The 24595-nt window shown below is 43.2% G+C and overlaps 1 protein-coding gene across 1 annotated transcript in view; it reads right to left on the bottom strand.

The window, feature by feature from the left end:
• Positions 1-16133, bottom strand: part of Slc6a20a (solute carrier family 6 (neurotransmitter transporter), member 20A) — a 41926-nt gene extending 25793 nt beyond the window's left edge. Inside the window, exons 1-3 of the mRNA NM_139142.2 lie at positions 15987-16133; positions 1854-1994; positions 250-341 (exon numbers count right to left, since the gene is read on the bottom strand). Of these exons, the coding sequence (NP_631881.1) occupies positions 250-341; positions 1854-1994; positions 15987-16107 (354 nt within the window). The 5' untranslated portion in view covers positions 16108-16133. The remainder of the gene's footprint in view (positions 1-249; positions 342-1853; positions 1995-15986) is intronic.
• Between the last annotated feature and the right edge of the window lie 8462 nt (positions 16134-24595).

A 24595-nucleotide genomic window follows, 5' to 3' on the forward strand; every position in this document is an offset into this window, starting at 1 on the left:
CCGAGTCTGTCATGAGGTGGTTTGTAATGTTTTCAGGACACTTCCTGTAGATATTCCAGTGAAAGCTGTGGAGCTGCTCTGGAGAACTGTGCACATACAGGTTCTGATGTCCCTACTTGGTTCCAGCTTGGTTCCCCCGGTCCCCCTCACTGAGAGGGCTCCTATGGGCTGGTGTTCTTATCCTCAACCAACTCCCCACCTGGCCCTGAATATTCTGCCCTTTTTTATTCTGCTCTGGATAGAGCTTACCTGGAAGGAGTGGAAGAGGTACCAGAAGCCCCAGGCATTGATGACATTGTAGTACATGGAGAGGAAGAAGGAGACCACAACACTGGCAACACCTGTGAGCAAGCAAAGGGCCAAGCTGAAGATCAGATGTCTGTGACTTAGCCAGTGGCACCTGAATGACAGAACTCTGGTGACATCCCCAGAGAGGATCACTTTTTCTTAAGGTTTCATTAGACCTGACATTACATCTATGACCTCTTCTGAGGTTATTCCCCCTAATCTTTGATCATCTGAAATGAGAAACTAATGACAGTTTTATATATATATATATATATATGTAAGTGTCAGGTCCTGGGCTCAGTACTTTCTATGCCTTTAGTACTCACAACAATATTGTCCTGGTTTCAAAGAGTAAACTGAAGCTCAGAGCTTTTCAAAAGCTACCTAATAGAGCTATGGAGAAGTGCCAACCATATGCCTAATGCGATACTTGTTCCTTTTGGAGGTTGAGTCACTGCACCCAACCCATCCATGTAGCAAGAGTGTGAGATGTGGATGGGACAACCACTGCCCTCCAACCTGATCTGACCTATGAGGGATCCACAGAGGCGTTGTGAACAAAGGGAGAGTTTGCTATCAGGTTACTGTATAGTGGGCTCACACTGGCCCTCAGGAGTATCATCCCCAGTCTTTGCCATCCCACATATAACCTGGACGGAGCTGTTGACCTTGGGTTTGCTGGTCTATACTAGGACCAAAGTCATTACATAGCAGCTCTCTCTACCCCATTGGGAGTTCTGGCCAGGAAGTGGGGGCCTAGTATCCAAGAGGCCAGGCAGCCTTCATTGTTTTTCAAATGTGCAGCATACTGTGCTACCTCAGCATACTCTGTGGTGGCCTTCATAGCTTTTCACAGAGAGGAGGCACTTTGAAAGTGACTCCTAATGCCCCTGACATATTTCTTCTAAAGCTGCACTAGGTCACATCAAATTGATCCCTCTGCATTCCTGAACTATTAGCTTTCCTGCCTGCTCCCCTTTCTGGGGCACAAAGGTTCACAGAACATCTAAGGCCACTGATGGCCCTGGGTCCTGGACTTTTACAAAGTAGGAGAGCCACATCCTGGAGGTGCTGGGGGACAGTGACTGAAGGTCATTCTGGAAGGGTGCACACCCCGTATGCATAGGTTCCTTGGCTTCTGGCCACAGGCACCATTTATGGTGCCTCACAGCTCCTACATGGTGTGGTGAAGATGAAATGAGCTCACACACTGCCGTGTCAGTACCACACATTAAGCAAAGAACAGTTGTTTACATTCCCAGATGGTAGATGGCTGGGATTGAATAAATGTTTCTGTGTCAGGAATTTATGTCCAACCATTCACAGAATCTCAAGGTCAGAGAGGAGATGCCCTGAGATGGGAGTTTCCCAAGGGGCTGTATTTGGGAGTCAGAATCCAGGTCCCTCTCTGTCTAAGTTCCATGGCAGCCCCCCCCCCGTCCCCCGCCGCCCCTGCCAAGCTGTCAGTCCAGCCAGTCACAGGTCCTGCTCATGCACAGCAACCTGCACACCTGTGATGCCCAGGAACATGAATCTGTCAGGACCTGAAAAAATAACCCACATACCGACACCACTGAGGTAGGGGCTGATGGTCCTCCAGGCACCAATGCTGCCCTGCCGCATGCGCTGTCCCACGGCCAGCTCCAGGTACAGGAGTGGCATCCCCTCCACAATGAGCATGATGATGTAGGGGACCAGGAAACTCCCTGTGGACAGGAGCATCCAGGTCAGTGTGGACAGATGGGCTTTACCCGGCCCCACCTCTGTGCAACTGTGCTTCTATCACCTGACTTTCCCCATGCAGACCTCCCTCTACCCCATCCATCTCCCCTCAGAGATTTCCACTGAACCTCCATTCCTCTGCCCAAGTATTTTCCTTCTTCCTCACACCCATTCCTCTATGATTCCTCTCACCATATATCAGTCCACCATCTGTCTGACCATTGATGCATTTATCCAACCAACCAACCAACCAACCAACCAACCATCCATCCATCCATCCATCCATCTTCTTCTTTTCTTCCTTCTCTCCCTTGATCTGTCTACACATAAATCTATCTACCCATTTTAGTAAAGGCTATGTTCCCACAAGCTGTATGGAGTAATAGTACAAGTCTCAGAGGTTATAAACTAATCTCACTTTTTCCCCAGGATGTCAAACAGTGACCACAGCAGGCCTAGTGCATCCTAGGACTCATTTGACTACTGTTTTGTGTCAGGTGGAAATCCAAGGCTTGGTGTCAAGTGGGAATGGGGACTTTTTTCATACTGCCCAGCAGTCATTTCTATCACTCTCCCAACCCCCAATAACACATTTCAGGCAAATGAGCTCTGTAATTCTCTTGACAAAGACATTAAACCAATTGAAAATTCAGGTAAATTAAGTGAAATCCACATTACAAATTTTATATAAAAATATAAAAATGTATCATAGACCTGTATTTACTATCTAGAGCTTAAAATTTAAAGACTAGGAGAAATATTTAAAACTTCAGGTTAGGCAAAGATGTTTTAAATGCAAAAGCAGCCACACCATGTTTGGAAGGCAATGCTGGTAAATTGAACTACATTACATTTCCCCCCCCTTGAACAACACTTAAAAGAACAAAAGACCAACTTCAGACTTGGAGAAAGTATGTATAAAACACACACCTGAGACAGTGTGATAGAGGAGCCCCAAACTGACAGACATTCTGCCAAACAACACACCGTAGTGTACTCAGTTGCATCTCAGAAGACATGAGATTGGGTCTTTCATAAAGAATGGAAAGGCACTGGCTCTTATGGTGCTTCTACAAGAAGCACCATACATAGCAAGGCACAAGGCTGGCTTTGAGCGGATACTTTCTTAGTGAAGGCAAGCACGGCAGGGGGCGATAGTGAGATGTGAACTCAATTCTTACAACAAACTTCACTTTTGTGATTACAATCTATGCTGCAGACCAGAACCCTAGTAACCTAATCACCTTGGAATATCCTAATAACCTAATCACTTTGAAATATCCTACTTCTGAATACTACTGAGTGGGGATCAGATTTCTAACACACGAACAGAATAGTATCTGCAAATGGCAAATGGCCTCATCAGGAGATATTAAAAACTAGAACTCACCAGGCAAGTGCACATTTATATAACGAGATAAGAGAAATGTGCTGCATATTAATATAAAATATATTGCAATTGGTTTGAAATAAGTCTCCTGACTAACCCTCTTCTAAATGAACTACTCCCATGCCTCTATGATTTAGAAATTCTGATATACAAGGAGACTTTGGCATCAGAGGGAAAGAACCTGCAAGAAGCATACTTGGTAAATTAAATATGGTCACTATTCTTCAATGCTCCTACAAAGAGGGGAGTTTTTTCTCCCAACCGTCTGATTCTAGGCTGGCCTTGGAAAGTGCTTTGTACAATGGAGTGTGTGTGTGTGTGTGTGTGTGTGTGTGTGTGTGTGTGTGTTTAAGCCACTTGTGTTCCAAGGCCTTGCAGTTTTTCATTCTCATGGCCAGTGGGCAACATGTATGGGAGTCCTTGCAGGATCAGAGACTACATGCTGGAGAACTGTGGGTCTCTACCTCAAGTGCTAAATGTGTAGGGCTTGTAGCCACATGATCAGGGCCAGACAAAGTAGAGCAACTATTTCAGTCCCACACTGTATGAAGTGACTATTGTTGTCATAAGTCACTACCATGTCCGCTTTGTTTCTCAGTACTTCCACTTGGGTTCCATAAAAGCAAAGTTCTCTGACTCCCAATGCAATTAACAAAACCAGGACATTTACTATACAGACTTCCTAAAATGCCACCAGTTCCCAAGAGTAGGACCCAGCATGCAGTCAGATAGATCTTCAGATCTGGTCTTAAGGTCTCCTAGTTTGTTTGTTTGTTTGTTTTTGATGAATTTGATTCTTCAGAAGTTTACCAGAGAGCTGTTTTGTGGAATGTGTCTCTTATGAAGTTCTGGCAGAAACACTGACCTGACCTGGTGCTCTCCTTCAGAGGTACAAGCCGTCCATTTCTTCCTTCTTGGCAATGCTGACTTTACACACGGCTTATGTGGTGGCTGCTAGGTTTCTCTGCTGAACTGAACCCTTCTATTTGAAACAATAAAGTACTTTGGAGGACATGCTTTTTGTTTGCTTTTGTTTTAGAGCATGGTTTCATTTCATAGCTTAGGCTGGCATGGTCCTGCCTCAGCCTCCCAAACACTGCATTATAGGCATTGAACGTGACTTGGAGGACTTTGAGACCAGTTAGCTAGTACATTCTTGTTCTTTTGTGTAGTCATTTTACACGAGCCAAGGATTCTTACCTAAAACTGTGACTAGTGCATTAGTTATATTTTATAAATCCTCTGCCTGTCCTATATTCTATCATTTTCAAGTGATTTGTCATGTACAACAGACAACTGGAGCACATATGAGCAGTTTTGGTCAACATCCCTGCCACCTGTACTTCTGTGTTAGCTTGGGTGAGTGGAACGCTTAGTAACAGGGCAGCTGGGAGGAAGGGATGTGATTCTTATTCCTTGCCTCCCTGAGACCTGTCAATATACCTCTACCAGGGTTGTATTATGCAGCACTACATCTCCACACTGGTCTTTTGGCTCCCAGCTTACAAGTGTCCCCTGGTTTTGTCGGAGAGTATTGTACTTTATCCCTCAATCTCTTACCTGGTCAAACCCTCTTTTCTTGGTCCTTACACTTGAAATGCAATTTGTGCTTCCTCCTTGGTCTCTGAGGACTTCTTTCCCTCTGTGGTCACTGCTCCCTAGCTCGGAGCCCTGAGCCAGGCTCTAGATCACCACTGTCCTTAGCTCTTAACAAAGGGTCTATCAAGGAGTAGTCCTCAACAGATTGTTGGTGATAATGGCCCTACACTAATGGCTCTATTTAGAGGGGTGCATAATAAAGATATTACTGGAGGATAATGGTGGAAATGTCTTGCAAGTTACTCATATTGCTAGTAACAGAGCACCTAAAAAATTCACATAGTGGCCAGCAAGATGGCTTAGTAGGTGAACGTGCTTGCAACCAAGCCTGCAACCAAGCCTGATGGTCTGAACGTGCAACCAAGCATGATGGTCTGAACGTGCAACCAAGCATGATGGTCTGAGTTTGAGTCCTTGGACACACATGGTGGAAAGAGAGAACCGAGTCTCAAAAGGTACTCTCTGATCTCTAAACAAACAAAGTAAACAGCCTAAAAATTCACACAGAACTATTTTAACCTCCTTTGACTTTACTTGTGTGCCCCCCTGGATCAGTTACAGAAAGTCTATCCATAAGGATAGGCAGTCTGAGGGACTCTTTGAACTTATGATAAGACACTGTATGTAGATCAACACAAAAGACCAGCATGTTAGAACAAACGTCGCCCTCTGAAATGGACTTGCTGTGAGGAAGAGAAGAAAACAGACAGGATTTATGTTTATTGGGTATCATCATGCAATGATGAAGAACAGTGTAGAAGAAAGCAGGTTTCATAAAGATTAAAAAAGGAGCCAGCCTTCAACTCCAGCACTCAGGAAGTAGAGGCTGATGGATCTCTGTGAGTTCAAGGCCAGCTTGGTCTACAGAGTGAGCTCCAGGATAGCCAGGGCTACACAGAAAAACTCTGTCTCAAAAAACCAAATGAGATAAAATAGAGATATAAAAGTATGGTGGTTGAATTTAAAGCCCAGAGGGAACAAAAAGAAAAGCACAGTGGAAATGATTAAGAAACTCTCAGAAAAAGAATCAAGAGGTGGATATCATAAGAACAGACAAGGCCTGGCCAACAAGCTTGAGCCCTTACTCTCTCTAGAACGGAGGGAAAGAGAACCCTATAGACATAACAGCTGGGACATGTAGTGTGATTGAGATTACAGAATATAACATACATTTCTGATATTTTAAGTGCCTAGGATACCTAAGAATTAATAAAATTAGCTGCAGAGTTCTCCTTCACAGAGTTAAACATCTGAAAACAACAGAAAAAAAAATTTTGAGCAAAAGAGATTACAACGCATTTATGGTTCTAAAAGGAAAGATAATCTCAGACTTCATATTTTCTATTCCTGAAAAAAAAAAAAATCACTTGTTGATGCAGCATGGAATCCAAGAAAGAACTCAATTGTGGATTGTGTTCTAAAATCAGTAATCAGTAATAAATAAATAAGCAAAACAATGAAGTTTAAAAACAATACAGTTAGCCAGGCAGGAGTGGCAAATGCAAATTATCCCAGCAGAGGCAGGAGGATCTCTGTGAATTCAAGGCCAGCCTGGTCTACAGAGTGAGTCCCAGGACAGCTAGGGCTACACAGAGAAACAAAAATCTCGAAAAACCAAAAGTAAATAAATGATGAAATAATAATAATAATAATAATAATAATAATAATGATAATAAGGTTGATTTAATTGGAAAAATAATATAAAAGAAAAGGAACTCATGAATAGGGAGACACGATTTTTTTATTAGATATTTTCTTCATATACATATCAAATGCTATCCCAAAAGTCCCCTATACCCTCTCCCTGCCCTGCTCCCCAACCCACACACTCCTGCCTCCTGGCCCTGGCCTTCCCCTGTACTGGGGCATATGATCTTCGCATGACCCAGGGCCTTTCCTCCCATTGATGGCCAACCAGGCCATCCTCTGCTACATGTGCAACTAGAGACACAGTTCTGGAGTGGGGGTGGGGGTACTGGTTAGTTCATATTGTTGAAATTTATTTATTTATATGAGTGCACTGTAGTTATCTTCATGCCCACCAGAAGAGGGCATCGGATCCCATTACAGATGGTTGTGAGCCATCATGGAGTTGCTGGGAATTGAACTCAGGACCTCTGGAAGAGCAGTCAGTGTTCTTAACCACTGAGCCTCCTCTCCAGCCCCAGAAACATGATATTAACAGTAAAATCATCATTACATATATGAAGTCCCAGATTATATTTTTAAAATGTGCTAAGTAATGAGGTAAGGAAAAGAGCAAGAAGCTCTTTTGTGGTTTGAATGTGTCCCTCAAGTGCCACTCTTTGGAAACTCAAGTCTTTAATTCGTATGATAATGATATGTGGGCGTGGGACTATGAGAGATGATTGGATCATTGGGCTCTGCAGTAATGAATTAATGGACTATAGAGGGAGTGGCTTTGAAATAAAAGCAGGTTTTTCTAGGCAGAGTTGCTCTGTTTAAACATGTAGGGTTGTCATGTTATGATACAGCATTGTGCCTCCCCAGATGCTGAGCAGACTGCACTACGCTGGCTAAGCAGGTTCATCGTCATTGTTAACTTGACTAGATTTAGAATCATTGTAGGAACACACCTCTGCAGGTGTCAACGAGGATGCTTCCGGAAAAGATACAAAAAATTGAGAAGCGAATATCTACATTACATATGGGCTAGTGTTCCGGACTGAATAAAAAGGAGAATGAGGGGCTGAGGAGATCATTCAGTCAGCGAAGCACTTGTCCTATAAATGTGAAGATCTGAGTTTCGATCCCCAACACCCACAGAAAAAGTTGAGCATGCCTTCCATCCCAGCACTGAGGAGACTGAAACAGGAGACAGTAAATCCTTGGGGCTTGCCAGTCAACAAGTCTGACAGAGCTGGTGAGCTCCAGGTTCTGTAAGCTCAGCCTCAGAAAAGAAGGTAGATGGGTCGGAGATGTGACTCAGTGGGTAAGAGCACTTGTTGCTCTTGCAGAGGACACAGGTTCAATTCCCAGCAGTCACATGGTGACTAACAACTATCTGTAAGTTCTGTTCCAGAGGATCCAATACTCTCTTCTGTCCTTCATGGGCACCAGTCATGCACGTCACACAGAGGCACACAGCATAAAGTTAAAATAAATGTTTTTAAAAATTAAAAAATAGCCGGGCAGTGGTGGTGCACGCCTTTAATCCCAGCACTCGGGAGGCAGAGGCAGGTGGATTACTGAGTTCGAGGCCAGCCTGGTCTACAGAGTGAGTTCCAGGACAGTCAGGGCTACACAGAGAAATCCTTTCTCAAAAATAAATAAATAAATAAATGAATGAATAAATAAATAAAAACAAATAAGGTGAGCAATCGAGGGAGACACAGTCATAACTTCTGATCTTTACATATAGGTGTAGATAACATGTGAACATGCATCCCCCAACATGTGTGTGTCTGTGTGTGTGCATTTGTGTGTGCATGTGTGCATACATGTGTCTGTATGTGTATGCATGTGTGTACATGTGTACATCTGTGTCTGTGTAAGTGTGCATGTATGTGAGTATGTGTGTGTGTGTGACATGCAAACAGATGTGGTAGTGGTGATGGTAGTAGGGAAAACAGCAGCTTTCATGCACTCTCTGCCAGGACAGATTGTAATCTAAAGCTGTGAGCCAAATGAACTCTTCTTTCCTTAAGTTGCTTTTGTCAGGTATTGTCAGAGCAATGAGAAAAGTGGCTTATACAGGCCTCACACTCTTTGGACATTCAGCCCTTAGATTCATGAGCTAAATGCATACCTGTGCTTTACAAATCACTCACTTGGTGCTAATGACATAAAATGGAATGCCAATGTGTTAACATTTTCAATTCCCCAGGGCTATATCAAAATTAACATTGAATTAATTAATTAATTTTTGAAACTGATGGAGGAGATACTTATTTTTTGAATTAACTGTTAGTAGAGCAAAATTAGAATTAATTTGTAATCATTTGCGAGAAAAAAACAAATATATTTTATGAGAGATCAAAATGCAACACACAGAAAGATAGCAATAAACATAATTTAAAATAATAGCAAATATAGTCTGATAATGATTATAAAATGGATCCAACTCTTCCCACTAAAAGATTATGACTACTCAATAATAAAAGTATCATACTTTGAAGCAATTAGGTTCCACAATTGGAAAATGGTTAAATGTATTCCTACCTCTCTAATGAAGTGATATAGAGCTATTTGAGCTATAGTGATTTTGAGATATTTTTTAAAAATATAACATGGCTTTGAAAATGATTACAATAGTTTCCTCCTTTTTATTGTTTCTATCTTTCTTCCTTCTCTCCTCTTCCTCTTCCTCTTCCTCTTCCTCTTCCTCTCCCTCTGTCTCTCTTTCTCTCTTTCTCTGTCTCAAAGAGATAGAATATAATCTAAGGACTTGGCCCTATGGATAATAAATGTCCCACAGAAAAGAATCCTCCAATGAGATTCTTGGGTTCAGCAGATAGGATACTGCTGTGGTAATTATACAGATAAGTAATTGCAATTGTATGAGTAGAAATTCTAGAAAATAGAGAAATATATGAAGAATACAATACAGAATCAGGGTGTAGAGATGTAGTTTAGTACCTAATATGAGTAAGGCCTTCGGTTGAATCCTTAATACAAAAACAAAACAAAACAAAGCAAAAAAACAAAACACAAACAACAAAACCCTAAGATTCTACCACCCAGATAATAACTCTGTTCCTATTTTTATTTAAAAAATTAGAAACACATTTTATATCATTTAACGTTTTGCTTTTAAAATTGACCTATCCTAAGAGGCCAGCAAAGTGGCTCAGTGAATAAACGTTCTTGTTTCCAAACCTGATGACTTGAGTTCAGTTCCCAGAACCACATGAAGGAAGGAGAGAACCTGCTCCTGAACATTGTCCTCTGACCTTTATACTTGACCTCTGTACACATGCGATGGCATATATGAGTGCACCCCATCAAGCACAGACAGACGGACACAGACACACACAGCACCTAGCTAGGCAGGATGAATAAACAGCACTGAGGTAGCTGAGGCAGAGAAATTCTGAGTTCAAGACCAGTTTATGATATGTAGAGACCCTACAGAGAGGGAGGGGGGAGGGAGAGGGGGAGAGGGAGGGGGGGAGAGGGAGAGCGTTTGAGAGGGAGAGTGGGGGGAGAGGGTGAGGGGGAGAGGGAGAGAGGGGAAGAGAGGGAGAAGGTGAGAGGGAGAAAGGGAGAGAGGGGAAGAGAGGGAGAGAGGGAGAAGGGGAGAGGGAGAGAGGGGAAGAGAGGGAGAGGGTGAGAGGGAGAAAGGGAGAGAGGGGAAGAGAGGGAGAGAGGGAGAGAGGGAGAGAGGGAAAAAGGGAGAGAGGGTGAGAGGGAGAGAACTCAAAATTAGTAACTTACAGAAAGTCAACTCATGTTCCCAGACTCTTGGTCTCCCTCCATTTACATACCTTTGTCCTCTACAAAGCCCAGAGCAAGCGTGTAAGAATCCATTCAGCCCATCTCCTTCCTGAGGCATTGCCCTTTCTTCATCTAAGAAGCACATCCTAGATTACCCTGCAGCTTGCTTTGCTGGGGACCACTTGAAGATCCACTGTTCTGCTCAATGCAGGACCCCATCCTACTCCTTTATTCTCTTTCTTCACCTGTCTCACTTTATTCTAGAAGTTCCCACTGGGGGTGGAATCAGGTCTGTGTTTTAGAAATAAAGAGCAGAAGCACAGGTGAGGAAAACTGAAACCTTATTCTTCCTGACCACCTGGATCTAAAGCTTCCAGAATTCCTCTTCTAGTCCTTTCTCTAGAGCTGTCTGGTAACACCCTCCCTTCACCCACTACCCAGTATATCCCTGGCCACCATCCTGCTGGGCTTCATAGTGATGACCATGCCTCTCTCCTGCTTAGCTCTGACCTTGCCCGAAAGAGTAAAAAGTGAAGATCTTCAGGTTGCGACCCAAGGTCCTTGAGGACATACTGGCTGCTTCTTCACCTCCTCTCACCTCTCCTACCATTGCCTAGGTCTCTGCTTCATGTATCACAGTCACCCAGAGTTTCTGGCCACTCCCCTCAAAAGTATGCCTCTGTGCCTTTTGCACAGTTCACTCAGCTTGAAGTATTTTACCGTCAACCCTATCTGATGTGCTCATGCAATGATGTCATTGCTAGAGGCTTCCTAGACTCCCCCGTACGTCAAATCTGCCTTCAGTCTTTTTCAGCAAACAGCTCCATTTGCTCTGTGCAGGATGCTTATACATTTAACCCTTTTGCCCCAGTGTGGTCTTCATCTCGGCTAGCTCACCCACAATGTAAGTCCTACCTTGTGGCTGATAATCAACGAATGTTTATGGAATGACCCTCAATGCTTAGAACAAAATATACGACAGTGATTACAGGCTGCAAAGAGAGGTTTTAAAACTCTCTAGGTTCAAATCTAGACCAACTCAGTCAGGACTTCTATGGGTAGGACACTGGGAACACATGCATATGTATGTATTCATTTATTTTTTACAGATATTGATGATTCTATCAAAAAGGTGAATGGAGGCTTCTCTACCAATACATGGACTCTGAGCCTTTTCATTTATCCACTCCATCATAGGTGAGAGCTGTCACCACAGAGGAGGGAGGGCTTAGCCTAGGTGCCTAGGAGGGCTGCATGGGAATTTTTGATTAGAGGAGGAAAAGGTTTCCAGGGGAGGATGAGGACGTGAAGTGCACAGAGTAGAGGGAGGACATCAGACATTGATTGTACTGTGTACTCAGAGAAAAGCAGGAAAGGAAAGGGGCTGGAACAAAAGGGATATGGAACCCTTAAAAAGAGAACCCAGAAGACACCCAAACTCTTGGCCAGACTCCCTCCAGTGTTTATCTGAAGCCCCATGTGAGAGTACCACAAAAGGAAGTCTTGCCTTTTTACAGAAGCCATAGAGTTCTGCAGAACGAGTCCCACTTGGAGACAGGGGTTGTGACTCCTCCTGAAGTTACCTATGCTTTTCTGGGTATGTTTTCCATCTGCAACAAACAGGGCCAACCCTAGGAGTGCTCTGAAGACTGATGTGATCATCTGTAGAACATGCTCTACAGCATGACTGACTGATGTGCCAGAAGCCCAGTGTAATAAGTTGTCACTGATACCGGAGATACTGGGCAAGAACAGCCGAGGGTCCTCTATGGCCCAGACCATAACGTAGGGCTTAGCACCTAGAGGCTCATTTTGGAAATTATATGTGCTAACTAGAAGCTTAATGCCTGACCTCTGACACTTAGGTTCTATTCTGCCCAGAACTATAGAAACAGCACAAGACATAGCCTGAATATGCATGCACACACCCTAAGTGAACATTGTAGGGCAATTTCCTGTCCATTCCTGGACACTTTGGTATGTACCAGGCCCAGGTTGGATGCTGATTTGAGTTGTGGTTACCACAGCACCTGACTCCAGTGGTGTACAGGCCCTCCCCAAAGCTGTTCACCCGCTAGCAGTCCTCACCTCTTTCCAGGCTTGCACCCTGGGAGTATGTGGCATTCTGGAGCCAGCTACAGTGGGAACATTTATACCAGGGTGGAAAGCAAATGCTATGACTTGGGATTCAATATTGCAGGCCAAGCCCCAGCAGCAGATATAATGGGGACATTTGAACAACCCTGACCCTTCTTCCACAGAATGCTCTGTAGACTGGCAGTACTAGCTCTCAAGAGATCTGTTTAAAAAATGTCAGATCTCAGAACTCTGAGGGTAACCCATTCAAGATGTAACATTTTGAGCAATTAGGGTTAGTAGAATTAAGGGGGCTAAAAGAACTCACTTCCTGTTCCAGAGGGAAATGAGGGTTTTGAAGAGGAATGGAGCACTAAATCTTGAGAATCTCATTGCTCTCTAAAGAGTCAGATCCCTGATTTCCCCCTACATCATCTAGAAAATAACAAGAAGGTGGAAATCCATAATCCATCTTTTCTACAGCCACACAACTGTTCTTTCTTTCTTCCATGCATTTTACATGCGTCTGAATAACACACACACACACACACACACACACACACACACACTTATATAAGCTGCTGGTGGGTGTATGTTTTCTCACATTGCTATTCAGCACATTTGCATCCCAGAAGGAATTAACATCTTAGACTTTGGTCTGCTGACCTTTTTTGAAGAGGGGATTTTGTAAAATTCCTCACCATCCATTTTGGTTTTGTGTTTTGTCTTTGGTGCAGGAGTTGGGGTGGGAGGTGGAGCTGTGCAGAGAAGGGTGACACCTGGGACATAATCTTCAGAACTGACCTTCTTTGTTCAGGGCTGGCTGAAGGGAGCAGTCACAATAGAACCCCTCAGAAAGGATCCTAATCTGTTTGATTCTGCGAGGTATTTGGCAGTTTATCAACAAAATGCTCGCTGCTCTAGAGTCTAGAGTTTTTCTCTTGTAGCTCTATGGAAGCGAAGAATGATTTCAGATCACCTAGACGGGGTGATATTAATAACTTGTTGTTACTATGGATTCAGAGTGAGTGGAAGTGCCACCAGCATTCCTCATTGTTGACTCTGTGTGTGTTCACGTGTGCACATGTATTAGTGGGAGTCTAATTTTGATGATGGACATCTTGTTTTTTCAGTCTCCACTTTATTTACTGAAGTAAGGCCTCTCAGTTGAACTCAGAGTTTGCTGATGGGTATTCTACCCTACCCAGCTCGTTCTAAGGATCTTGTCTCTGCTTTCTGTGTGTAGACTCTTACATCTGCCAGATGTTTATCTGGGCTGGTTCTGGGTATCCAAACTTTGATCCTCACGGTTACACTGCAACGGCTTTATCACTGAGCCATCTTCCCAGCCTGAGTTTATAGCTTTCCACTGCAGGTCTTGCTTATTCACTCAGTAAGGTTTTATGGGGGTGCTTCCTCTGACTTCACTGGAGGACTGGATGAGCAGGGTGAGAGAAGAATTCTAAAGCTCCCAGTGTTTGTGACCAGGTGCTCACTTGACTTCACAGGTAAGGAGAGTCACGGAGAGCAGCAGGGGAGGGGAGCCTGCAAGTTCTCCAAGTAAAGAGCAGCACACGGCAGGCAGGGAGGAGCTACCTGTGGGTAGTCGGACATCTAACCTGTGGGTAGATGAAGCAGGCAAGAGCTAGGAACTGGGCTGAGATGAACTTCATAGAAAGAAGTGGAAATACCAACTAAGAGAAGGCCAAATATCTACTGTGCCAGGACAATTTAGCTTTTGTTTTGGACACATTTGCTGTCTAACTTGCAAGTACCCCCTCTCAGCTATTCTACCCTCAGTTCCAAGTCCTGTCTGTCCAGCTACACAACTGTACCAAGCCCAAGATTTCCTTTGGTTTCTTCTTCCAATTATCTTGAAGGTCTCCTTGTAGATATTCAACTTCAAAACCATTTAGCCTCCCTTGTACTACCTGAAGCCTGTTCAGGTGATGGTGCCATGATAAACAAGGAATTAAGCAGTCATGTGACAGTGTGGTTTACTCGGCCTGGTGTTGGGAGCTATGGACCCAGGATAAAGAAGGTATTGAGACAGATGTACTGAGCACACAAAGATGTGAAAATCTGCCTCTGACAATTCTTTTTAAAGTCAGTTATGAAACATTAGGAGCATGTGATAGCATATGCCCTCAAATTAAAATAAACCAGAGAATTAAGAATGCACTGTTTCCTTCTTCAAATCTATAGAGTAACCTTTTGTTGAATTGATTTTGATCTGGCTGGAGTGACAGGAGGAGGGAGGGTTAGATTTTCTTAAACAAGTTAAATTCTGTAATACATTAATATTTTTTACTGTCCTGATATCGAGAACTAATGTGCTGATTAGCTTTCTCTCCACCCATACACAAACACATGCTATTAGATCTCTCCTCCCATGTATACACAAACATGCTGTTAGGTAAATAAGAGCCACCCAGAAAACTATTGATAACACTTGAAATTTTTTTTTCATTTTCCTTTTCTCTGAATGGTTTTAAGCACAAGTGCTTAAAAATGTTTTACAGTTTTGAATATGACTTCACCTGCCTCCACTTATCACATGATAACACTATTAAGATAAAATTCTATTAAAACTTTACCTTTATGGCTGCCAAGGATGTTCCACAACTTACTGAACCAATATTTTTTTTTTTTCTGAATGGCTTAGCAAGTTTCTCACATTTTGATCTTATTAAAGGCGGTAGCCATGCTATTTTCTGTCTCTGTTCATATGCTGCGTTTTCCTTTAGATGAGGTTTTAGAAAATGGAATTGAAGAGGGAGGTTTTTATGCTGAGACTTACTTCCTTCATGCCATACTGACCCCAGAACGGTACTTGGACTTCGGAAAGTCCCAGTCCCAGAGTTCTCAGCTCTTTTCCCTGCTTTAGCGGGTGCAGGGTGAGGTGTCTGTCCCACCCTTAACCCCCAGTTTCTCCCCTAGGTCAGAGGAAACATTTATAAAAACAAAACAGCAGAACCAAGAAACTAATTCTCCGGGCACGGAATTATTTGTTTTTCCCTCCTGTGATTCCAAGCCCAAACTAAGTCTTCACATCTACAAACCGATCCTTTTTATTAAGAAAAAGTAAAAGAAATCGCTCACGATCCGTTTGACTGGTGTTTCAACTTGCGGTCGGGAACTTAAATTTCGGAACTGCAAGTTGCACGACAAGTTCCTGATAAACAATTTAGTGTCCTCTTTCACACCTCTGTAGACGGCACCGCACCTTTCCTCCCGGGACAGCAGGTTCCCCGCCGGCGCCGCCCTGCACCTGCTGGAGCCACAGTTCGGACTCGGGACCGCGAGGGTCAATTTCTTAGGGCGACAGTCCCCGCGCCGCGGCGTTCTCGGTTACAGGGGCCACCCGCCCTTGAACTTGAAGCGCGTGGGACCGAACACTTGGCCGAGCTGGGGTGTTCGGGACAGAACGCCACCCCGAGCGGAGGCTCGCGGGCCGGAATGCCACCGCCGCTCGGCGTCCAGGCACCCGGCGGTCCCGCCTGTGCGCACTCACCTCCGCCGTACATCTGGCACAGGTAAGGGAAGCGCCACACGTTGCCCAAACCCACGGCGTAGGAGATGCAGGCGAACACGAACTGCAGCGGATGGCCCCACTGAGGCCGTGCCTTCTCCATGTCCCGAGCTCGCTGCTCCCCGTCAGGGCCTGGTCTCTGGCCGCCGCCGCTCGCCCGCCTTTTAATTGCTAATCTCATTAACGCGCGCGCGGGGCGAGGCCGGTGAGTGGGGAACGGTGAGCCCCACCCTAGCCTCGGCGGGCGGGGAAGGCGCCCCTCCTTGGCCCTGCGTGTGGACTTCAGAGCTCGGGGAAAGGATCATGTTTCCTCAACTTCTTACTGATTAATCGATGACAATACTATATGCCTGGCACTGCTGTGCTGCGGGAAGACACAGCAACCCCACCCCTCCAGGGCTCACATTCAGGTGGCGGGAACATTTAAATACCACGGAGTGACTCGTTCTTAACTTCTTTTGACCCACTGGGGTAATTTCCTTTAATTAATACCACCCAGTTCACCTAAGTCGGTGATGCAGGGGCAATTTAGGTAAAGCAGAGAGAGAGACAAGTCCTAGAGACAGACAGGGATCCAGGACTTCCCAGAGGAGAGATGACTTTTGCACAGAGAGGGTGGGTGTGGAGATTCAGAGGCAGATCACTCTCCTAGCACTTCTGAGACCCTGAGTTTGATCCTAGCACACATGGGAGACTTAAGGGTCTCCAACTACCGGCCCTTGCCTGCACCTGTAGTGTGGGCAGAATCAGGTTTTGAACAGCTGCCTTGAGGCCAATGGGAGTCAGAGATTCTCTTCCCTGGGCCAGGTGGAAACCCAAGAATTCTCATGTTTTTGCCAGTCCAACAAGAAGATATAAATGAACCTAACTCAGTAAAGTTTGGTACAGTGATGCAGGATCTGTTGTTTGCGTCTATATTCCACCACAGACTAAATTCTGTGACTTGGCAAGCCATTTAACATCTTTGACCTTGTTTCATCTGTAATAGAAAAAAAATCTGCCCCAACCTATCCTAGGACTTTTAACCTTAAAACAGTAAAGAAAGCAAAGTCACAACACAGTGGAAGAAACTCTAGATTCTTAAGCTTTAGTATATATATATATACTAAATATATATATTTCCTGCATCCTCCTATGTCTAGTTCCAGTCTTGTTGGTGGACATTTGTGTTGTCCAGTTTGTGGCTACTATGAATAGAACCAAAGTGAACATTCTAATATGGCAGGTAGATGGACTATTAGGAACTTTGGGACTATGTGCGGCATCAAAAAATATCAGTTCACATTCTCATTAATCCCAGCTGCTCTGCATCTTTACTGTCATTCCACAGACTGTTTTTTGTTTTAACAAAGCAAAACAAAAACAAGCATTTATTGGGACCAGGTGCCATGGCATGAGTGGAGGTCAGAGGTCAGAGCAAGTGGTCTTACCATCTTGCTGGCACTGCCATTCTGTTTTTAAAGTTCTGTCTAGATTTGTGACTTTGTGCTGATGGTTCAATTTACCCTTTGACTTCCCAGGCAACTGACAAGTTGGCTACCATCTGAAATTTCTGCCTAATCCTTTGGTCAGTTTTTCCTGGGTTTCTTTTTCTACTGATTTGCATTTGTATCCCTGCTCTGGCTATGGGCCCTATGTCTGCTTTATATACCAAGTTTCATATCCTAAGTATCTTCTAATGAAGAGAATTCTTATCTTCAAGAAAGAAGAGTTTGGGCAGGAGAGGTATTCAGCTCAGTGGGTAGAGTGCTTGCCTGACATGCATGAGACCCTGTGCTCAGTTCCTAGTTTTCTAGTAACTGGGTGTGTATGGTGGTGTATATCTGTAATCCCAGCACTTGGGAGGCAGATTTCTGAGTTCGAGGCCAGGCTGGGCTACACTGTGAGTTCCAGGACAGCCAGGGCTACACAGAGAAACCCTGCCTTGAAAAACAAAAACAAACAAACAAAAAAGAGTTCAAGGTCATCTCCAGCTACATAGCAAGTTCAAGACCAGCCTACTATAGGAGACCATATTTCAAACAATCCAAGTAGACTGGAGGATCAGAGTTCAGTTTCTAGCACTTACATTGTTAGCTCACCATACCTGTAACTTCAGCTCTAGGAGATCTGATGCCTTCTTTTGGTTTTGAAGGGTCCCTATATGCATTTGCATGCGTGCACACACAAACACACACACTCAACAAACAAATCTATTAACTTTTTTTTTTTTTAAGAAAAAAGGTCTCTTCATGGTCTTTTTGTTTTTTTCTTGTCTTATTTTAAACAACCTTTTCCTTCCTTCTAGAAGTTGAGAGGCAGGAGGAGCTCTGTGAGTTCAAAGACAGCCTGGTTTGCATAGTTGAGTCCAGGACAGTCAGGACTACACAGACAAAACAAACAAAGCAAAGGAAAACAAAACAATCAAACCAACCCCCAAACCAACAATAACAACAAAATCCCGACCTCTTCTTTATTGACCCCAAGGTCATGGGGGTATGTTTGAGCGTTCAACTCGTTAGCAAAGCAACTTTCATCAATAAACAGATAAGGTTACCACCTCCTGAGGCCCTGTCACTGATCCTGGATCTCACTGATTCTGCTAGGCTGGCTGCTCAATGCACGAAGGGACCCTCCTGTTTCCAAATTCCCCTTCCTCTCAGTATTTTGAGAAATAGCCAGATGCCACTGTCTCTGGCTTTTTATGTGGGGGCTGGAGATTGAACCTCAGATCTTCATGCCTATATGCAGACTGTTTACCAAATGAGCCATCCTACCATCCCCAGCAGACTTGGTATAGGGTCTGCCTGTAAGCATGGTGGTGAATACTTTGGACAATAGTTTGCTGCTTCCAGCTATGTACTTATATGTTTTTGGTATCATAAATCGGCTTTTCTACAGGGTTGTTGGCTACACAGTGACATTTGTAAACTGGACACCTCAGAAAAATACTCAGAACAGTTACCAGCCACCAGAAATATGAATTGACATGGAGAATTTGTTGATTTGATTAAGGCAGTGACTTTTTATTCCCTACTCCAGGAACTAGACCAGTATTTGGTCTTACCTGCCTTGTGAAGCCAGCCCAATATGTAAGGTCCAGAGTGTGAGACTCTGTCTCTATTCTCTGTGGTGTATGTAGCATAAAGAATCACTCAGGCCAAGTAAACAAATTGTCAGCTCTCTATGCCATCCTGTAACTCTAACCTGACAAGCTCCACTGAGTGACGGGCTGCTCCAGTCACAAAGACTGTGGTGGTAAGGACTTTCCACATGGAGAGAGTAATGTAGTGTGTGGACACTGATGGTGGACTAACACGTTTATGCACTTTCTGCAGAAAAAAAAAACCAACCTCTCATATGTTTGTTAGTTTCTGTGGAGTGAACACCTCAATCTTAGGCCATTTTGAGCTTCCAATGTGTTATCACTGGGGCTGGCATTCTCATGCATGTGCAATGACAGAGGTAGCCTAAAGAGCTTAGCTAATAGTAAAGAGCAATAAATGATTCTATTTAGACAATTTATACAATCACTTAGTCCTCAATAATAAATGTATTTAATAAAAACAAGTTCTCAAAATTCCTAAACAAGTCCCATGTACAGAGGATTGGTCAGTAGAGCAAGCTCAGTTCTTTGAGGTGTTTCTCTTTGGGGTGTTTGGAGCCCCACTAGCAGTTTTCAGACAAGTTTTAGTGCTCAGGGGAGCCTACTCTGGTTTATGGAAGAACCCTTTCTTCAGATTGTACCTTCACAATCAGGACACAAAGGCCTGCAGTCCCTGTTATCCGTGCTTTGGAAAAGAAGAAGGGGACAGGGCCTGACTGAGTACATGGGTAATGGGCCACTAAGTGTATCCCAGAATTCTATATTCTTGCCCTATCACTTATGATGGTGGCATAGCTTTCAATCATTTGCTCATTCTGGTGATTTCCATTGTTACCTAACTACCATCTAGGGCTTTCAGTTCCTCACAGATAAAGTCCAAACTCCTTAGCTTTGTTTGCAAAGCTTTGAGGGTTTTTATAATTGAGTTCTGAGGAATTTGACCTTGAATACCTGGGTTCTAGAAAACAGTTTAAGTATAAAAATACTCAGCCTTTTGCTGCAGGTGGAAAATCTACCTTCTGAGGATGAATAGAACATAATATCAGGCACAGTCCAGAAGGGTGCATAACACACTTTTCAAAACAAATGCAGCTCTGCAGGGCTTGGGGCATTAAGAGCTGGCTCAGTGGTCAAGTTCACTTATTAGAGGGCCTGGATCAATTCCCAAAACCCACATGGTGGTTCACAACTGTCTGTAATTCCTTTAACAGGGGATATGACACTCTTCTGACTACTGAGGGCTCCTACCACTCAGGAACATACACATACATATTATTTTTTTAAAGTAAAAAATGAAGATTTATGATACTACCCTTGCATAAGAAGCTAGTGGTTTTTTTGCATGTGATTTAAGATAAATACTAACAATTTTAAATAGGTTCTTCTGCTTCTGCAATTCCAGGGACAGGTGTCTCATACTAGGTACCCTTTTCAGAAACTGCCCAGAGTCCTAAAGTGTCCAGGATTTTGATCTTGTGACCAGCAGTAGCCCCACTACCATGACTTGTGCACATTGCATTTCCATGTGGTGCTTAACTTGCCAAGTGTTAATGTATCCACTACCAGAAACTTGCAGCTAAGCCTAGTTTTGTAAAGAGAGAAACTGGAATTTGCTGTCTACTATGACTATCATTTAGACATTTATGGCTGGTGGCTTCTGTGTGAGGACGAGACACAGAACATGCTCATTGTTAGACAACTTCCACTAGGCAGTCCTGACGTGGAAGTTCAATGCTAATACCTGCTATGAAGCATCCCGCTCTCTGTGGGCAGCTGTGTGGGATAGGGTAGCATGTTGTATGCTACACTGCTTTCCTCAGGAGAGGATGTGACTTTTTTCTTCCCTCTCTTCCCTCTTTGGGTGCTGACCGGCGCACCTCAGGTTTCTCCAAGGCTGTGTGTCTAAGGCGACTCGCACTGCAGGATGGGAAATTCCTGTGCTCTCATCCAGACCTGGGACCCTGTTTTCTGCCTTTCTATATCATGGACTCCAGATTCTGCTCTATGCCTCACCGAGCCTGACTCTGGCCCTCCCCACTTTTCTAAAGTTTCTCTTTCTGCCTGGACACACATCTTGGTCCCACCCACATTTCCCCCATCCTTTCTGGGGTTTTTTTTTTTTTTTTTTTAATTCTTGTGCAATCTAAACCGCAAGCGTTCTGAACCCTTGGGCTGCTGTTAGGAGCTTCTGGAAAAGTTTTACAAGGCTGTGGCTGCATATGTGGCAAGCCCAGGTGTGAGATGTCAGCAGGTTCTTGCTCCTTTATTAATAATCTCTGGTTGAGGTGTTGACCTGTGGCCTGGGTCATATTTTCTCTGTGTGCCTCAATCCTTTCTTCTTACATCTCTTATCCCACTGATAACTTAACAAAGGTCCTAATAATTCTATAGATCACTAAGGGGGGATTTTAAGTCTGAAATTCACTTTCTTTCCTGGTTATCTCCTGCATGGGTTCTCATTCCTTGGACTTCAGCAACTAAGTCACCTCTCTTTTCAGGCATTACTTCCCTTTCTCTGCTTACACATAGTCTCAAGGCCCACTAACATTTTAAAACCTTTTAGGATTGCCAGTTACCAGTTCTTACAATTATCTAATTGTGTGGCCTACATTTGTTGCCTCTGTTCATCACTCCACGCATGCCCTTACCTTTGACAAAAGAAGAGAGTGGCAGTGGCACCTAGGTCAAAATGACAAGGACATACACCCAGAAACATAACATAGCCTTTCTTTTTTCCTTCTGTTCTTTTGGAAGGATAGCCTTTCTTCCTGGCTAAGCCTCCTCTCATGCCAGGACTATAATGTATCCTCAACTTCTTTTGATTCTTCATATACCCACATTGGCATTATTGTCATGTACCCAGACTGGTATACTAGGTGTACACTAATTTCTAAATAAAGGTGAGATGTCTTAACCTAGGAACGATTTTCTTTGTCTCAGGAATGGGTTGCCAGCACCCCTTTCCTGTCCTGTCTTTTTCCTTTCAGATACCAGTCCTCTCCCTGAAAGTGACCCCTCTACTGACCCTTCCCTACCTTACTATGTATTCACCTGGGCACAGATGCCTGAAAGCATGCTATGTTCAAACTTCATGTTATGGGAAAATTTAATGGCTGTTCTTTGGCATCTGACTTCTGCCTCACATTTACATTGGTGTTTAGATATAGTTTTTTTGCCAGTCTGTAATAATACTTATATGATTATAAATTATTTATATACTTTGCTGTTGAGATATATATATATATATATATGTATATATATATGGGTTATTTACAGTTTTGTGCAGTTATGAAGAATGCTGCTAGCTACCTTGTGGTACTTGTGTTCTGGTAGATACATATTAGCACAAGTATTTCCATGGACAGAAATGAAACATACCAAGATATCTTATAAATGATCTATGCAGTAGTTATAAAAACTCACATATATGAATATGCATGTACATAGGTAAACATGAATTTATGTATATGTGTTTGTATAATAGTACTCCCATATTTGCTTTAGAGTTGAAGTTGCTTATATTGTTACATAGTCTGGTGAAGGAAAAACATTGTTAAAAAATTCATTACCAGTACAAAATACAAAAAGAGGTTGAGTGTGATGGAATGCCTGTAGACCCAGCCTTCTGTGAGGCAGAGGAATGAAGTGCATTTCAAGTTTGAGGCCAGATTAGAATTTGATTATTTCATTGTGAGATCATTTTGTTCTTTCTAGATTTTCCTCTAGTTACTTGCAGAGAATTGCTTAGCTTAATCTTTATAGCATACATATTTGAACACACAGTGATAGGATAGATAGAATTCATTTGTATAATAGTTATATGTTATTGATGGAACTTCAGGGAAAATGCATGATTTTTGAAAAGTATATTACTTTTTTCGAAAGGTCTACATTTTACACTTTTCAAATTTTGACTCTTCACTGAACACTTACTTCCAAGTACTTTAGATTATGCAACAAATTTAACAAAAGGCAGACAGCCCCCATGACAGCAAAAACAAAACCAAATAAAACAAAACAAAAAAACCAAAACAAAATTGCTGGCCAGAGCGGAAGACAAGGTGGTGATCACAGAACTGGGTCTGGGATGACAGCTAAGGCTCGGGCTGTTTCTTGCCCTGTTTCTGCTGAGACTGACAAAGATGAGAAAAGAAAATCAAGCAAGTGTAGGTAAGGTTTGAAAGCAAAGAGGCCTTAATCTTAAAACAAACCAAACCAAACCAAACCAAAAACCCAAACTGGGGAAATGCTATAATAAATGTCAATTTTTATTAACATAATGATAGAAATTCAGGGCTTCTGATGACTTCAGCTGAGATAAATTCAGCAGAGTGTGTCCCTTTGTCCATATACCCATTTCCAAAAGACAACTGGGTCGAGATCATAAGTGACCTGGATGGTTTTCTGTGAATTGATGCTTGCGGAATCTGAAATAATTAGGTGGTGTACACAACACAAAGTGGACATTGTTTTCTCAGAAAGGCCCAAGTGGAACAAATACATTTTTCAGGTCAGTTCAAACAGATGCAGAAATAAGCTTATTTAGAAAACACTCTGGCTTCTCACCATGACCACTCAGCTGATCGTGGTAGGTTAAGCAAGACCCAGCCACGTGTTATGGAAACAGAGGACCCAGAGAACAGTGGTGACGCCTTAGAGATTTTGTTAGTCTTGGCTAAATTTATTCCTTCACCTCAAATATTTTTGATGGGAACAAGAATCAAGACTCACTAGAAGGCATAATCCGGTGGGGAAAACAGCTGGAACACTGTGGAAACATTTCCCAGGGTCAAATGTGGCTGGGGCCATGCTGTCTCTACTAGTGACCCCTAAGGAATCTCACTGTGTCCTGCTGGGCTGTTTTGTGTTTGTTCTCTCATCTCACAACAGCAGAAGTTCTATGAGTCCCACATTGCCAGGAAATACATATGCTTTGTTTCACAAGCTCAAGGTTCAAAGTATATTCAATTTCTTTCACATCTGGGTCCTCAAAATGTGGTCTGTTAAGAGTGTCATGGGGGAGATCTTGTGAGACATGCAGACTCTCAGACCCACCTTATAGAATCCCAGGAGTTTTGTAGACATGTTGATATCCTAAAACTTTTTTATTTTTTGAGACTACAATAAAATTACATAATTTTCACCTTTCCTTTCCTCCTCCCTTCAAGCCCTCACATATACATCCCTCCTTGCTCTTTCAAATTCATAGCCTTTTTCATTATTGTTATACACAGATATGCACATGTACACACAAATAAATATGCACACACATATACATTCTTAAATACAGCCTTAGTCTGTAGAATGTTACTTGCAGTATGCTGTCAAGGCTGACCATCTAGTACTGGATAACCATTCCGTGTGCTCACCCCTGGGGAGACTCTTCTTCCCACTCTTGGTATTTTTAATTGTCTGTAGTTGTGTAGGGTTGAAGCCTCTTTGATGAGGGTGAGAACTACACTTATATGTGAGTATGTGGGAAAACATTTATAATGTAGTTAGGGAT

The sequence above is a fragment of the Mus musculus genome, chromosome 9 (assembly GCF_000001635.26).
Source record: "Mus musculus strain C57BL/6J chromosome 9, GRCm38.p6 C57BL/6J".
NCBI lineage: Eukaryota > Metazoa > Chordata > Mammalia > Rodentia > Muridae > Mus > Mus musculus.